The sequence below is a fragment of the Panthera pardus genome, unplaced genomic scaffold (assembly GCF_024362965.1).
Source record: "Panthera pardus isolate Hobbes unplaced genomic scaffold, ASM2436296v1 HiC_scaffold_6, whole genome shotgun sequence".
Taxonomy (NCBI): domain Eukaryota; kingdom Metazoa; phylum Chordata; class Mammalia; order Carnivora; family Felidae; genus Panthera; species Panthera pardus.
The window spans coordinates 17,900,964-17,918,508 of NW_026526991.1; the positions used below are offsets into that span (position 1 = coordinate 17,900,964).

The following is a 17,545-nucleotide window of genomic DNA, read 5'->3' on the forward strand; positions in this document are numbered from 1 at the left end:
ATTAAGTATATTAGCAATTTGGTCTAATAATAGCAAATTACCTCAACTTGCAGAATCTTCAAAAATAAAAAAGGACTTACCAAAAAGAAGCAAAACTCTTTCAAAACCATTACTTGAATTTCATCTTAAAATGAGCATTTACAGCCAACATAAATAGCTAATTATAGTAATCTATTTATACTTGAACGTTAGTGTTTGAAATACAGAGGTGTATTTAGGGTGCCACCAGTTTTGAATGAAAACCAAATTAGAGATTTTCACATTTTAAGTAAGAGCACACTGTGTAGAAGACAGTCAAAAGTGAGAGGCACACCTACCTCCCAATCACTTCATTCCTAGGATCCTTTTAAAAAGAGCTAGCTAGCCCAGGGTTTTTCACTGACCAGTAATAACATTACTAATGCTACATTTTCTGTAGACAGAGTAACCATATAAATTTGATCATCCCCAACTGGGACGTTTTACAGAGTGGTAATTGGTACTACTGATAGTTACATGGGACAATAAGCATTAATCAGTCACCTTAGACAAACCAGGACATATGGCGACCCTACTTATAAGGAACACAGGAGAGTTACGGCCATAAACCAAACATTCATTTGTTTAACTTTATCGATCAGCAACCACTCACGTCACATCTCACCTGTTCCAGAGCTGGCTACACGTGCCTTCTATAAACGTAAGTGTGCCTCGATAAATACTTTAACGAAAATATTTTTCGAAGGATTTTTACATTTTCCTTTATCAATCAAAACCACTTCCTGAGTCTGAATCAAGGTAAGCTTACCTAAGTCAAGTTGCCATAGATCATCCAGGCGAGCACCACACATTCCACCAAAGACATACATTTTAGGACTTCCAGAATCTTTTTTGCAATATATCACAGCTGTGTGGGATTCTCTTGGAGAAGGCACAATCCCTTTAGTCACTGGAATGCTCCAACCCACAACACCAGAACCGTGCTGGAGCTCCAACTCATAGAAATCATTTAAATATCTAGGATATCATGAAATTATATTAAAACATTAACAGAACATATATCTTCTATTTGATTTTTGTTTCTATTTATAAAGATAAGATATGCTTACTATGAAACATTCATTTAGTACAGAAAGGCATTAGGAGAGCTAAAACCCCTAACTCATTTATTCACCACGTATTTATCAAAAACTACCATGCACCAGGTACTCTTGAGGGGATCAGCAGCAAACAGAAGAGATTAAAAAAATTCCTGCCATCATTTAACCAACACTCACATCCAAGACAACAACTGTGCTGGTTTGAAAACATAGCCACAAATCCTCTGACACTTCCATTCAGGAGGTAGGTATGTCTGTCCTCACCCTCAATTCCAGGCAAGCTTGTGACTGCTTCAACTAGAGTGTGGTGATATGACACTATGTGACTTCTGAGGCTTGGTCACAGCCAAGCCTTGGTTCTGAGGCTGTGACCAAGCCTCAGAAGTCACTATAAAATACTTGTTCTTGGGGCCCCTGGGTGGCTTGGTCCGTTAAGCGTCTGACTTCGGCTCAGGTCATGATCTCACGGTCTGTGAGTTCGAGCCCCGCATCGGGCTCTGTGCTGACAGCTCAGAGCCTGGAGCCTGTTTCAGATTCTGTGTCTCCCTCTCTCTCTGCCCCTCCCCTGTTCATGCTCTGTCTCTCTCTGTCTCTAAACTAAATAAATGTTAAAAAAAAAAAATTTAAAATACTTGTTCTTGGAATCCTGAAGCATCAGGTAAGTCCAACTAACACAAATCTGAAGCAGCATACATAGGCATGCAGCATGATGGCCCCAGTTCAGTCCATCCTTCAGCCATTTCCATTGAGGCATCAGATGTGGGAGTGACCATTCAAGCCTTCCCATCTCAGGGTCTAGCCATCACTGCTGTGTCCTGTCTTAATTCCTGATGCACAGAATCCCTGAGCATAATGTTATTTTGCATCACAAACTTTTTGGGGGTTTATTACATGTTACTAGATAACCAAGACAATCACTGTTGACAATAATTGGTAAATACCCCCTTTTGTTTTTTTAACTTGAGAGAGAAAGCGTGAGTGGGGGAGTGGGGCAGAGGGAGAGACAGAGAATCTTAAGCAGGCTCCACGCTCAGCACAGAGCCCGGGGAGTTCAATCCCATGACCCTGGGATCATGACTTGAGCCAAAATCAACAGCTGGATGCTCGATCAATTGAGCCACACAGGTGCACCAGTAAATACCCTTTCTGACCCCCCTTTCTACATGGATATCCACATATGCATAAATGAGACATACTACAAATGTTGCTTTGTAACTTTTTTCTTTTAAAATTTTCACTCTATAATGTCATAGCAATGCCCTGCATAGCTTTTTTTTTTTTTTAACTCTAGAAACTGGCATGAAACTTCTCATGCGTGACATTGATGTTTTCAATGTTTTGAGCAAAATGACTTTTATAGGAATATATTTCCTATCAAATTATTACTCAAATATGAGGGCAAAATTAAAACACTTTAGGACATATAAAACTTCAACGTGTAGCTATATAATTGTTTTGGGGAAAAAAATGACACTAGATGCCATTTCAGAAAAATGAAAGAAATGAAAGAAATCCAAGAAAAAATATGCTGAATAAGAGAAATGGCGGTACAAAGAAATCAGTGATTTATAATCACATTTAAATTTATGTTTATAAGTGTGGTTGTGAGGTCTAAGCAAACAGTAAGACTAACCAAATAATTAATTTCTTAACAGTATTATAATCTGGAATAAGATTCAAAAATACATGGAACATATGGGAAAATAAAGGTAAGTAAAAGAAGGTAAAGACAGTAATCTACTCTCAAAGATGACAAGATCTTTTCAGTTTAAATGTGTGTAATAATTTCTGAACAACAGAAGCACAGAATTAGCACATATAACTTTCAAATCATTAAGAGGAAAGAAGAAAACAGTACATCAAGAAAAAGTAAGGAAAAGGAAAAACAAGCAAAGCAGTGTCAGTCTATGGAAAACAGTTAATAAGATGGTTAGGGGAAAAAAAAACACTACAATACAAAACAATGTCAAAAGAAAGACAAACTATAAAAAGAAATTTGGTACACATCACCAAAAAAGATAAAATTTTCCTAATGTAAAAAGCTCCTACAAGACCAATATTATAACTGGGGCGCCTGGGTGGCTCAGTCGGTTAAGCGTCCGACTTCAGCTCAGGTCACGATCTCACACTCCGTGAGTTCAAGCCCCGCGTCGGGCTCTGGGCCAATGGCTCAGAGCCTGGAGCCTGCTTCCGATTCTATGTCTCCCTCTCTCTGCCCCTCCCCCGTTCATGCTCTGTCTCTCTCTGTCTCAAAAATAAATAAACGTTAAAAAAAAAAAAAAATTAAAAAAAAAAAGACCAATATTATAAATAATCACACAATAGACACAAACAAAAGGATATAAACTGACAGTTCACAGAATGAGAAATAAAAACTGTATAAATGTATATGTATACACACACAGAAACACATATACAAACACATACACAAATGTTCAACCTCATTACAATTTTTAAAAATCTTGCAAAGGCAGGAAAAGGCAGGGAGCTGGAGGTAGAGAAGCAACAATAAGCAGAATAGATGGAAAACATAAAATAACAAAAGTAGGAAAAGACTTCCCTATTAAGAGACAAAGTCTCTTGGGGGCAGGAAGCGTGTAGGGGAAACAAAATAAAAGAACCCTAAATCCAGCTATAAGCAAGTAACAGCAATGATAATATTAAAATTAACAAGTGATGTGGCATAGACTTACACAGATCTGAATGGGTACCAGCCAGTATGCTGTACCAGCTCATACTGATTGTTAATCCTATTTAAAAAAGGTAAGTCTACCACAAAATAATACACACAGGCTGAAAATTAGATATACAAGGAACAAACCACAAATGCACAATCACACTGGGAGATTTTAACATGTCATTCAGAAGTTGATCTGACCTAGACTCACAAAACAAAAGAGCTTAGAGTAATAATTTAAAACATTGATTTAATGAAGAACCTAGTCCCCGGGGCCCCTGGGTGGCTCAGTCGGTTGGGCGTCTGACTTTGGCTCAGGTCATGATCTCACGGCTCGTGAGTTTGAGCCCCGTGTAGGGCTCTGTGCTGACAGCTCAGAGCCTGGAGCCTGCTTCAGATTCTGTGTCTCCCTCTCTCTCTGCCCCTAACCCACTCTCATTCTGTTTCTGTCTCTCTCAAAAAAGAGATGTTTAACAAACATTAAAAAAAAAATTTTTTTAAAAGAACCTAATCCCCAAACAGTCAAGAACTTACAATCTTTATGAGTTCCTACGGAACAATCACATATACCACATACACCACAAAGACAATCTCCAAGAAGGAAAAACCCCATACACCACATATTTTTATCACAATATAATAAAACTAGGTATTAGCAACAATAACAAAAGTTTCCATTTGGAAACTAAACTTTTATGTCAAATTACTTTTGGGTTAAAGAGAAAATAGGGGCGCCTGGTTAAGCGTCCAATTCTTGATTTCAGCTAAGGTCATGATCTCACAGTTCATGAGCACAAGCCCCACACTGGGCTCTCTACTGAGTGTGAAGCCTGTTTGGGATTCTCTCCCTCTCTCTGCCCCCCTCTCTCTCAAAAATAAATAAATAAACATTTTTTAAAATGTAAAAAAAACATTAAAATTAATGACAATAAGAGCACTATATACCAAAACCTATGGAATATGGCCAAAGCCATAACCAGAGAAAAATATGTAGCATTTATTTGAAAATAAATCAATAATCATTCAAATTACTAGAAGTTAGAAAAAAATTAGAAAAGGCATCCAAACTATTAAAAGTTTAAAAGAAGTTAGAAAAAAGGAAAAATGTAAAGAAATGGAATACAGTTAAAGAAAATAAATGAAAAAGAAAAATAGTAAAACTAAAAAGTGGTTCTTTGAAAACAAGTAATATAACAAACCACTAGCGAGTCTGGTTAAGAAAAGAAAACACATGCATTTAAAAATGAGAAAAGAGCAGATATAGAGATTTCAAAGAGATACAGAGAATTGTCTTACAGTTTTTATCAATAAATATAAAAATCTAAATGAAATGGGTGATTTTTCAGGGAAAACATAAATTACCAAGTGACTCAAGAGAAAGTAGAACATCTAAATAGATCAATAACTATAAGAGATATTTGAAAAAGAAGTCAACGATCATCTTCCTAAACTGTACCAATCTCAATTATGGGAAATTTCTACCAAATATTCAAGAAATTATGTTATTTAAGCATTAATAAAAAATGGAGAGCTTCCCATAACCTCAAAACACAGCCCTGGTTATGTTCCCAGGAATAATAGAACCCTGCTACTCAAATCAGATTAGAACAGGATCTCACTACCCCAAATAAAAACACTATAGGAAAAATCACCAGTGAATACAGATAATATAAATGAATGTTAGCAAAGTGAATTCAGCAAAGTATGAAAAGAACACTGTAATGCAACGAACTGGGGGTTAACTACAAATAAAAAGATGACTCATTTCAGAACCTAACAATATAATTAACAAAATTAATGGCTTAAAGGAAAAATCAGTAAGTTCATTTCCATGTCTGAAATGAATACAGACATCCATTTTTGGTTAAAAGGAGAGAAAAAAAACCAATTAGCAAACTAGAAATTAAAAAAAAAAATTTTCTTTAACCTCACCAAAGGCAAATACTAGAAACCTACAGCAAAGATCACAAGTAATGATAAAGGGTAAATATACTAATGAAACAGAATACAGTCTTGAATAAGAGTTGGCAAACCTTTTCTGTAAAAAGTCAGACAGTAAATATTTTAGGTTATGGAGGCCTTTAGGTCTGTCACAACTACTCAACTTAGCTCTTTTAATATGAAAGCAGCCAGAGACTGCTGATGCAAATGAATCGGCATGGCTGTGTTCCAATAAAACTTTATTAACAAAGAAAGATAGCAGGCCAAATTTGGCCCATACAGTGTAGTTTGTAACCCCTAGTCTAGAGAATTTAGAAAAAGACCCATTTAAATGAGGATTAAGATATGACAGAGATAGGACTTCAAATCAGTGAGGAAAAAAATGGCTTATTTAATAAATGGTGGTGGGAGAATTAGAAATCCATTAGGAAGGAAAAGTAAAAATCTTCATACTAGTCATAAAAGTATATTCTAAATCTATAAATATTTGAAACATAAAGAATAAATCTGTGAATATATCAGAAAAATACAGAATGTACTAGACATTATAGAAAATATAGAAAAATAATTTTGGCATAGGAGAAACTCCTAAGCAAGGAAAAAAAAAATCCCAGAAAGCAATAAAAAAATATTGTCAAACCTGATAAGACAAAAATGAAACTCTTTAAAAACAAAAAGGTAGACAAAAGACATGGAAAAAATATTTGGAACGTAAGAACAAAATATATAAAGAGCTCCAAAGAATCGATAATAATAATAATAATAATAATAATAATAATAATAATAAAAACTGAAATCCACAGAGGTATAATTAGAAATGACAAATGAGGGGAGCCTGAGTGGCTGAGTCAGGTAAGTGTCTGACTCTTGATTTAAGCTCAGGCCATGATCTCACAGTGGTGAAACTGAGCCCTGCATTGAGTTCCATGTTGCTGGGTGTGGAGCCTGCTTAGGATTCTCTCTTTTCCTCTCTCTGCCCCTCCCCTGCTTGCATGCTCTCTCTCTCAAAAGTATATAAATAAATAAACAAAATACATACATACATACATACATACATACATACATACATAGAAATAACAAATGAATTTGGCAAGGTCACAGAATACAAACTCAATATACAGAGAGCAACTGTGTTTCTATATATTAGCAATAAACCAATTATATTTCTATACACTAGCAATAAACAATCCAAAAATAAAATTAAGAAACCAAATCTATTCACGTCATTGAAAAGAATAAAAAAATTAGGAATAAATTTAATAAGATCAGAGCAAGACACACACATTTAAAACCTCAAAATATTGCTGGGAGAAATTAAAGAAGATCTAAATAAATGGAGAGACATTCCAGGTTCCTGGGTTGGAAGACTCAATATTAAGAAGATAGTAATTCTCCATAATTTTATCTATATTTTTCACACAGTACCTACCAAATTCCAGCAGATCTTGTTGCAGAAATTGGCAAGCTGATCCTAAATTTAAATAGAAATGCAAAGGACCCAGAATAGCCAAAACTCTCTTGAAAAAGCGTAATAAAATCTGAGAACTTATATCTTCCAATTTCAAAACTTACTACAAAGCTATAGTAATCAAAACAGTGTGGTACCAGCATTAGGCTAGACATATAGATCAAGAGAACAGAATGGAGAGTCCATAAATAAATCCTTACAGTTATGGTTAATTGATTTTCAACAAAAATGCCAAGCACAGAACACACAGTTCTGGATCGCTGACTAACAGAATGTGAACAGAAATGAATCTGCTTTAACCAGAGGCTTTAAAAAGCATTGTGTCTATTTGCTCCTTCAAGCTGCATAAACTTGAGAGGCATGCCCATTATATATAATATATACAATATAACCTAAAAAAAAAAAAAGCTGACTAATAAATGTTACAAGAAAAAGATTCTAAAAGATGCACATCAACTTGAATTATGTTTGCCTCTGTTGGAGGACAGTGTTGTTGAGAGAAAGAACTTCATATATTTTCTAACTTCTTGAATTTTTACAAGTCTAGAACTAAAAACATCTATTTAACTTAAAAATGAAAAAGACATGTGCTAGAAGTAGAAGTATCTGGATTAGTATGGTAGAATAAATTTTTCTTCCTTTCTTCAGTTTCCAAGTTTTCTGTGATGTTTTAGTATGTGTTATTTTTTAAAGTTTGAAAAACCAAAAAAGCTAAGCCTCTAACATCAATGTAATGTAGATACTATGCTGATGACAACCTGAAAGTGTCAACAATCTTATTGAAAGATTGATGCCAACAATCTTATTTAGCCATTATAATGACACTGAAATGTTAAGTATTTAATCAGTCCCATTTCACAGTCAAGGAAAACAGGGTTAGATTACTTCCACTAAAGGACACACATGGTAAGCAGTGAATCAGAAAACAGTCTTTTGGACTCTAAATCTCCAAATCCTGAGTGCTATGACAATGTGATCAAAAAAGAAAAGAGGTAGTGATAGTTCTGTTTGGAGAAAAGAGGAGAGGATTGGTTCAAAAAGTATTTGCTTGTATGAACCACCTTAATGGCTTCCTGTATGAAAAATGGATATGATGGCCTTCATCTTGTAGTGAAATTTTTTGTCACCAAATTCCTAGAGATATTTAATTTGAAAATAACCATTTGTTACTTTTTACTATCGTTTATGACAACTAAAATACATCATGACTCAAAACATACAAATATGCTGCTATAAGCAGTTATATTAGTATCATTTAATAAGATGATTCCTGATTAGAAAAGGCATAGTTTTGAAAACAGATACATACTCCAGGGACTACGGAAAATATAAGTGCACCCAAATTTGTTCACTGTTAGGTTCAAATGCAAAAGGCTAAGCTTCATCCCTTTTAGTAATTAAAAATGAAAGAAACTAAATGTTCTTAAAAGTCATAAAACAAACATTTGGTCTGAAAAAGAATCAGCATACCTGGGAACATTATTGTTTGAGTCTTCACTTTCATTTGCCAGACCACCAAACAAATAGCATTTGTTACCATATAAAGAGAAGCTATGTCCAAGCCGGGGACAAGGAGGTAAACCAGAAGAAGGGGGGTGGGGTTTCACTTTTTTCCATAACCAACGACTTGCCTAAAAAAGAGCATAAATACAATCAGGCAAAATCAGGAAAACATTCCTATATTGTCAATAGTATAACACCATACCAATACATTTTAATTGAAATCCAATTAGAAGGCTCCAATAAGCTATCCTGGGGACAAATGACAAGTAAGCAGACAACTTCTGGAACTAAAATAAACACTGCAATGGAAATTCAGTCTACTCCTCCATATTCACAGCTTTTCTCAACAGCAACCTAATAGTAAACATGATAATAACTCAAACGCTAACAGTTTCAAAATATTTTCCAAATGAAAAATTAAATATATATAGCTTTAAGAGTAAACGTAATTTGGGGCGCCTGGGTGGCTCAGTTGGTTGGGTGTCCAACTTCAGCTCAGGTCACGATCTCACGGTCCGTGAGTTCTAGCCTCACGTCGGGCTCTGGGCTGATGGCTCAGAGCCTGAAGCCTGCTTCCGATTCTGTGTCTCCCTCTCTCTCTGCCCTTCCCCCGTTCATGCTCTGTCATTCTCTTTCCCAAAAATAAATAAATGTTAAAAAAAAAAAAATTTAAAAAAAAGATTAAACGTAATTTATACATTCTTACTTTCTGAAATTAGTATATATTTCAACCTTTAAGTATGCATAAAGGTCATTTAACAAACCAAACTCCAAAACTTATACTCTGGCCATGGATGCTCTATTTATCTAAAATGATTTGCTCATAAATAGGTATAATTCACCCACATCTGTCAATTACCAGATGCCCTCATGATAATAGCCCTGTGAACACATGCACAGTTTGGAAATAAAAGTCAATTAAGGGCTGTCAGAGAGGGCTCTGAGTGCGGTTTAGGAGAATCAAACATAAAAGGACATAAGAAACTGTCTTGTGTGTGTGTGTGTGTGCGTCTGTGAGCATGTGCACATATACTGCCAGGGGGAAAAAGTGATTATTAGTGTAATGGTAACAATTTCTATAACTGAGCAGAGGTTTTCAAAATATGGTCTGGGGACCAGCAGCAGCACAGGGGAACTTGGTAAGAATTCAAGGGGGGAGGCCTCACATCAGACAATACTGATTCAGAAACTCTGGGAGCAGGGCCCAGCAATCTGTGTTTTCACAAGCCCTCCAGATGCTTCTGTTGCTGCTAAAATTGAAGAACTATGACACTAAGATACAAAAACCCAAACATGTAACATGTACAATTGATGTTAAGTAACATATCTTTATGTTACAAATGTTACACTGAGTATTGGAAAAAAGACTCCTGTTAGAAACTTTGGCTTTTTAGTGAAGTGGAAACATTTTCTTTGAAGCTCTAAAATGTGAAGTTCACACTATTCCAAATACATTAATGAAATATTTCGCAATCTTTCAAAGAATGAAGAGCAAGATCATTATTAAAGCTGCAGATTGAGATAAATTTTAAATACACTTACTTGCAACTCATACAACTCATTGCTGTATCTTCCATATTCAACCATTCCCCCGAACACTAATATTCTGGTACCATCACAGACAAATCCGTGGGCAGCACAACCTGGAGGGATGTCTCCTCTAACCGCTGGTAGGAACCACTGATTTGTAACTAGTTGCCAAAATAAAATTAAGACCGATTATAATACACTGTTGTCACAAACTATGGGTGTGTACTTTATATGTATCTTCTAGATCAGTGGCTCTTAGCTGGGGATGACTCTGCCCCCAGGAGAACAACATAACTTTGCGGTTGCCTTACTGGAGAGGGAGAGGAGAGATGCTTACTGGCCACTAGTGGGAAGGGCCCAGAGACGCTGCCAAACGTCTTACAAGGTCCGTGCGAGCTCTTCCAACAACTAATTCCTCCGGTTCAAAACGGCCACATGCTGCTGTTGGAGAAACCCTGATCGATGTCATTAATTCTTCCCCAAACCTTGCTTGGTATCATCATCTCCATTCTACCAGTGAAAATCGGCTATTTAAGTTTGGTGACTTTAGCGCTGATCCTGGGCACCCGGCAGAGCAAAATTCAAACCAGGTGTCACCTTCCAAAGCCAGGATTTCTACACTACACCAAACTGTCAAATAACTTTTTAACTAAATAGTGGAGTGCGGGGGGGGGGGGGGGGGGAGGGTGAAAAAGTAAAATAAAATGTCCCCTATCCCCTACGCCACTACTGTATTCACCGCTATGACTAAGTTATTTGGTCCGAGTCGTTGATCGTGACATAGACCCCCAATTCAGCAATCAGCCTCACACCGAGGAAACAGCTCCTGCGCGACAGCGGGCGCGTTTCCACGGCGGGGGAAAACGGAACGCCGCCCTCCTATCTACCCCCGGGGCCCTCGGCCAGGGGCACTGGTGAGTCGCAGCGGCGCTCCAGCTGACAGTCGTCTTCCGGAGCGCTGCACAGCTGAACTTGAGCAAGCACGCCCCACTGTGGGAGCCGGGCGCCCTGCTCAGCCACCGGCCGCTCCCCCGCCAGCGCGCAGGGGGACCCGCGGGGCAAAAACCCCGACTGCCACCGGCCAGATGCGGGGCTGTATTCGGGGGGGGAGCACCAGAACGCCTCTCGCTTTCCCTGCTCGCCCCCCGCCCCGCCCCGCCTCTCTCCCTCCTAAGGAAAGACCGCAGGCAACGACGAGAGGGGCCCGGCGCAGCTTCGGTTTGGAGTTGGTTTTGGTTTTTGACAGGGGAGGGATCTCGGACCCCCGGAGTGGGGCGAGACTCCGGGAAGAGGCCCCGGCGGGTGAAAACGGCCTCTCTCTCTCTCTGTCTGTCTCTCTCTCGCCTACGTCCGCCAGCAGGGCTGGGGCGCGGGGGGGTGGGAGGGGGGGGAGGAGGTCCCGGACCGCCTGCCTGAGGGCCGGCGCGCCCCGCTCAGGGCCCGGTTCCGCCCCGCGGGGCCCCGGGAAAACGGAGCTGCCGCCCGGGACGCTGACGAACCCGGACCCGCCCGGCCGAGCCGCGCTCCCCGCAGCCCGCCCGAGGAGGCAGTGACCCGGCGGTGACAGCTGTCAGGGCCGCGGCCGCCGCCTCGCCTCCCCTCCCCCTCCGCGGCTCCCACAGGCGGGGCCGTAGAGTTGCCGCCGCGCCTACCCGTGTTGTAGACGTGCAGCTCGTCCGCGATGCCCTCGTTGCCCCCTCCAAAGATGATCATCAGCTCCCGGATAGCCACGGCCCGGTGTCCGTGCCGGGCGCGGGGGACCGGCCCCGTGAAGGAGGAAACCCGCCTCCAGTTGAGGAGGCTGGGAGCCGCCATCTTCCCAACCCCCGCCCCTCTGTCCACAATGCACCGCGCCCGCTCCGGCGCCTCCGCTCCCGGGGGAGGGCGGGGACCCGCCTCCAGCTGTGCGCCGGGGGTGGGGGGGGGGGGGGGTCACGTGACCGCGGGCGCCCGGGGCCAGGCTGGAGGCCCGCGGGGCGCGGAGGGGTCCCGGCCGGGGAGCCCCGCCCTCGCCTCCGGGCTACGTGTCCCGGCGGAGCCCGTTTGGCAACGGGCCTCCGGCTGGAGAGACATTTCCTCCCGACCGAGTCTCCCGCCCCCAGCCCTCGCACAGGGTCCCCTCCCCCCCGTTTTGTATAGCGGGAGAAAGTACAGCGTTTGCCTTTATGGCCACTTTAATTGAGCATCTAGGATGCCCGGGCGAGTCAGGCTCTGAACAGTTTACAGCGCGACGGGGAGGAAAGCTCGCGTAGAGGTTCCAAGTGCCGCGAGCGCGGGGAGCCGAGAGGGACGTCTGCCTGCGCGGGCGGGTGGCGCGCGTCGGGGGCGCCGGGCGTCGAGGATGCCCGCGAACGCCGGAGGAGGCGGGCAGCCTGCCCCGCGAGCGAGCGGCCGTCCCCGAGCACCCCCGAGGGAAGGTCGGAGCCGAGCCTGCACCGACGAATCAGGCACTGGAGCGTTTGGCGGCCGTACCCATGCAGAGAAGTTTAGGAACAGTGAGCCGCGGAAGGCTGGGTTGCTTCAGCAGGTGGGAGACTGTAGGTTCCTGTTTTATTGCTGGATAACGTGTGAGGGTCTTCCGTTGCCAAACGCAGTCCTAATTGCCTTACGTGTGTGAACTCACGATTCTGCCAACGATCCAGTGCAGTGGGTACTGCTGTCTCCCTTTTCGTGGATGGGGATATGCGGCACAGAGAAGTAAAGTAATTGTCCCCGGACACACAGCAGAAGCGGATTGGGACCGGGATTCAAACGCAGGGCTTCTGACTCCAGAGCCCTTTTCCCTAACCACTATACAATAAACTGCCTTTGCTCACATTCATATATAATCCTAATACGGCTGAGACGCTTTATTATTCCGGTCCTATAACGAATCACACTCAAAGAGATACAATTCCAGAAAAAGACAAAAAATGTTATTGAAAGCAGTTTATTTTTTTTTTAACGTTTATTTATTTTTGAGACAGAGAGAGACAGAGCATGAATGGGGGAGGGTCAGAGAGAGGGAGACACAGAATCCGAAACAGGCTCCAGGCTCTGAGATGTCAGCACAGGGCCCGACGCGGGGCTCAAACTCACAGACCTTGAGATCATGACCCGAGCCGAAGTCAGCTGCTTAACCGACTGAGCCACCCAGGCGCCCCTGAAAGCAGTTTAAATCTCTACCTCACACTCTCGAGAAGGTACCAAAGGGGGCTACACACAACATCAGGCAGATTTCCTAAAATTCCTTTTTCCTCATCTCTTATTTTCAAGTTCTCTCCTATGCCTGTATCGTCCCCCTCTCCCCCAACTCCCTCGATCCTAAGCAGGCCTCTCCACCTTTTCATCTATCTAAACTTTCTTTTGAGAAGTGATTCTCTACCGTTTTAAAAAGGAATTCTCACTATTCCTTCAGCTGCTGCTTCTCAAGTTCTTCCTCTCACTTTTTTATTATCCCAATTTTGCAAGATGGTCAAAGAGAATTTGGGAAAGGAGGGGGAAGATGGCTGGAAACAAGGAAAGGAGCTTATGAATATTTATGTATTAATATTTTTCTCTGCCACAGAGAAACTCATAACATAAACTCTTAAATGTTTGTGCTATAAAGTATGCCTCTGAAACAATACTGGGGAAGTTGGGACAAAGCAGTGAGCTTTCACAGAACTTAAAATATTTAATTTAAAGAACTGTACCTTATTCTGAGAGTTGAGGGTTAACATGTCCTAACATGTCCTAACTTAAGTAGATGGTAGTGGTGTGTGTGTGTGTGTGTGTGTGTGTGTGTGTGTGTGTGTGTGTGTTTAATGCCTGTATACCAAAAGACTAGTGACAAAATTGAAAGTTGTAAACCCAAGTTGTGTGTGTGTTTAATGACTTCAGAGCAAAAGACTAAGGACAAAATTGAAAGTTGTGAACCCACGTATCTGTGATATGTGGAAGACCGAACATTCCTGAATTGGGAGAAAGATGAAGGCAAAATATTCAGAGCAGAGATTGTAAGTCATAACTGGTTGTGGAGATAAGGAAGTGCAGGACAATGGAGGAACTGTGTATTCGATTCCTAGAACTGCTGTGACAAAATACCAGAAACTGTGTGAGTTGAAACAACAGAAATTTGTTGTGTTTCAGCTCTGGAGGCTACAAGCCCCCAATCAAAGTGTCAGCAGGGCCCTCCCGAAAACTGGAGGGGAGAATGCTTCCCTGCCTCTTTCTGGCTCTGGCGGTGGCCATTGATCCTAGACGTTTCCTGGCTTGTAGCTGCATCTTCAGTCTCTGCCTTCATCATCACATGGTGGTGTTCCTGTGTGTCTGTGTCTCTTCTCTGCTTCTAAGTTCACAGTCGCATCCTAATGACCTCACCTTAATTTGATTACAACTGCAAATAAGGTCACATTCACGTGTATTGGGCATTAGGATTTCCACATATTTTTGGGGGGAACACAATTCAATCCATGATAAGGCATGTCATCCAATAGGAATAATATTTGACCACAGCAGCTTTGACTCAACCCTGCCTAGTGAGGAGTTTAGTATAGGTCTCTGATTCTCAAGAAAGCCACCTTCAATCTTTGAAACTGCAGGAATGGAAGTTACCGCCTAGAAGGAGAGCGTAGCAAGGGAAGAGTGAGGCAGAATAGCATCCCAAAGAAGCCAATCTTTCAAGAGGTAAAGACAAAAAAGGAGGCACTCGTGAAGGAAATGGAGAATGAGGAGCCAGAGAGGTCAAAAGGGAACCGGGTGAGGGTGATGTCAAAAAAGCCACAGGTGAAGGGGGTTTCACAGAGGCGGAAGTGGTTATCAAAGACAAAAGCCATAGAGAGGTCAGATAAGAAAAAGACAAACAAGTGTCTTGTTGGATTTGCAAATGAAGAGGTTATCAGTGGCCTAGATTAATACACTCAGTGGAATGGGAGAAGGAAAGCCACAGAAGATCAAAGTGAGTAACAGGGAGGTGCAGATAACGTGTATAGTCTATTTTTTACAGAGCCTCGCCCATGAAAGGAAAGAAAATACAGTGGCTGCAGGGAGAAATGGATACATGGCAAGCTGTTACTATTTTGCATGGATGAGACGAGCATGTCTGAGGGCCCAGAAGAAGGATGCAGTTGGAAAGGAGAGCCTGTAGGAACAATAGAGGTGTCTTAATCAGTTTGGGCTGCTGGGGCTGACTCAGTCGGTAGAGCATGTGACTCTTGGTCTCGGGGTTGTGGGTTTGAGCCCCACATTACATGTAGAGATTACTTGTAATCTTGGAAGTCCAAGATCAGAATGCCGGCACAGTCAGGTTCTGGGGAGAGCCCTCTGGCAGGTTGCAGACTGCTGACTTCTCGCTGTATCTTTATATGATGGAAGGGGGTGGGGCAGCTCTCTGGAGTCCACCCTCATGACCCACACACCAAAATACCAAAGGCCCCACCTCCTAGTTTCATCACCTTGGGGGTGAGGATTTCCACCTATGAATTTGGGGAGGAGGGCACAAATATTCATAGCGAGAGAATATGTCACTTGGAAATGTTTTCTGTTACAAGTAGCAGAATATTCAACACGGAAGCTAAATGATAAGGCTGTTCATTATCTCGCACAAGAAATCTGGGGTAGGCGGGTCCAGGATTAGTTCAGTAGTTCAATAGTGTCACCGTTCTGGCTAGTGGCTCTGAATTTTTCTTGGCCTTGCCTTTGTGGTCATAAGAAGGTTGTTGCAGCTCTGGGCATTATGTCCTCACATAATCATGTCCGAAGATGTAAGGCAGGAAGACAGCCAGGATGGGGAAATAGAACTCTCCTTTTACAAGGAGAAAAAGCATCTTGCCTGGAAGCCATCTAGCACACTCACCCAAGGGTTTCATTGGCCAGAAGTAGGTCATTCAGTATATTAAGATTACATTCACTATACTGACAGAAATACCAAAACAATAATGGCTGTAAAAGCTTATATTTATCCCATCGAAATGAATTTTACAGGTAGCAGTCCAAAGCTGGGAGGCATGGCAGCTGTATTTCACCAAGTCCTCACGAATTTGTAGACTCTGTGGATTGGAATTTGTGGAGTGGAATTCCTCCTTCCAACTCATGGTCCAAGATGGCTGCTCCAGCAACAGCTATTGAATCTACATTCCAGCCAACAGGAAAGAATGAAGGAAAGGAATATTCCCTTCTCAAGAATACATTCTGGAATTGTACGTATTATTTCTGCTTACATCCCACGAGCCAGTATTTGGCCACAAGGCCATGACTAGTTGAAGAACGTCTGGGAAATGTAGTTTTTATTTGGAATGGCCATGTTCCCAACTAACGTTCAAGGTTCAGAAAAAGAAGAAGAGAACAGACTTTGGGGGTCATCTTCCAGGAGGGTAGCTACAGGAGTTTGGGAAAGTAGTTTCGTTTTGTTTTGTTTTGTTTTGTTTTGTTCTGTTTTGTTTTTTGAAGAAACGAGCAAAGGAGAATGAAGTGGGAAATGAAAGTTGCTCGAGCTAACCAACCAGGCCTGCCTCAGGGAGAATTGACATTTGATGGAGCAGGATGCTGAAGGATCAAGAAAAGATGGATTCAGAAGTATACATAGGGGCGCCTGGGTGGCTCAATCGGTTGAGCAACCGACTCCGGCTCAGGTCAAGATCTCACGGTTTGTGAGTTCGAGCCCCGCATCGGGCTCTGTGCTGACAGCTCAGAGCCTGGAGCCTGCTTCGGATTCTGTGTCTCCCTCTGTCAGCCCCTCCCCCTGCTCACACTCTTTCTCTCTCAAAAATAAACATTAGAAAAAAAAAAAAGAAAACCAACTCTTCTTGTTGGTTTTAAGTGCCTAGGGAAATGAGAAAATTAGTAGACCCAATATTTTATTTGTTATACTGTAATTTGAATCGTTAGAAACATTGAGAATTAAATGTTTGAGTTTGGGGGTTTTTGTTTTGTTTTGTTTTTGTATAAAACTTAATCGAGGGTAGTTTGAACAGTGCTTACCTTCCTGTCCGTCATATAACTTATTGTACAGAGGGAGCATTTTTTCCATGCCTTGGCAAATTGTCATACTCCTTTCCAGATTTGGATCAGCTTTCTGTATTTTATTCTTGGCACTTCCGATGTCATGAAATATCTTTGAGATGACAGATGATTTTTTTTTTTTTATCCATGTCTCTTCCCTTGGAACATCTTCATTCTTTCCTGCACGGCTACTCTCTGCGGTTATGTTCATAAATTTACCCTTACTAAATTCTTCTGGCTGCATATCCAGAGTGGAATAGTGACAGAGTGACAATGTCATCCCACAGCCAGCTGTTTCTTCTCTATCTCCATTTACCTTTGACTTGAACTTCACCCTCACCACTATTGCTTTTTGTTTCCTTGCTACACTATTATCTTTGTTGGCAA

At 41.7% G+C, this 17,545-nt stretch overlaps 1 protein-coding gene across 5 annotated transcripts in view; it reads right to left on the reverse strand.

Moving 5' to 3' along the window:
• Window positions 1-12,053, reverse strand: part of HCFC2 (host cell factor C2) — a 50,529-nt gene extending 38,476 nt beyond the window's left edge. For 4 of the 5 annotated variants that reach the window (XM_019446631.2, XM_019446629.2, XM_019446627.2 and 1 more), the window contains exons 1-4: window positions 11,851-12,053; window positions 10,211-10,359; window positions 8,636-8,796; window positions 788-996 (exon numbers count right to left, since the gene is read on the reverse strand). In XM_019446631.2, the coding sequence (XP_019302176.1) occupies window positions 788-996; window positions 8,636-8,796; window positions 10,211-10,359; window positions 11,851-12,013 (682 nt within the window). In that variant the 5' untranslated portion in view covers window positions 12,014-12,053. The remainder of the gene's footprint in view (window positions 1-787; window positions 997-8,635; window positions 8,797-10,210; window positions 10,360-11,850) is intronic. The other variant, XM_019446633.2, reaches the window with a different exon arrangement.
• Window positions 12,054-17,545: the final 5,492 nt, after the last annotated feature.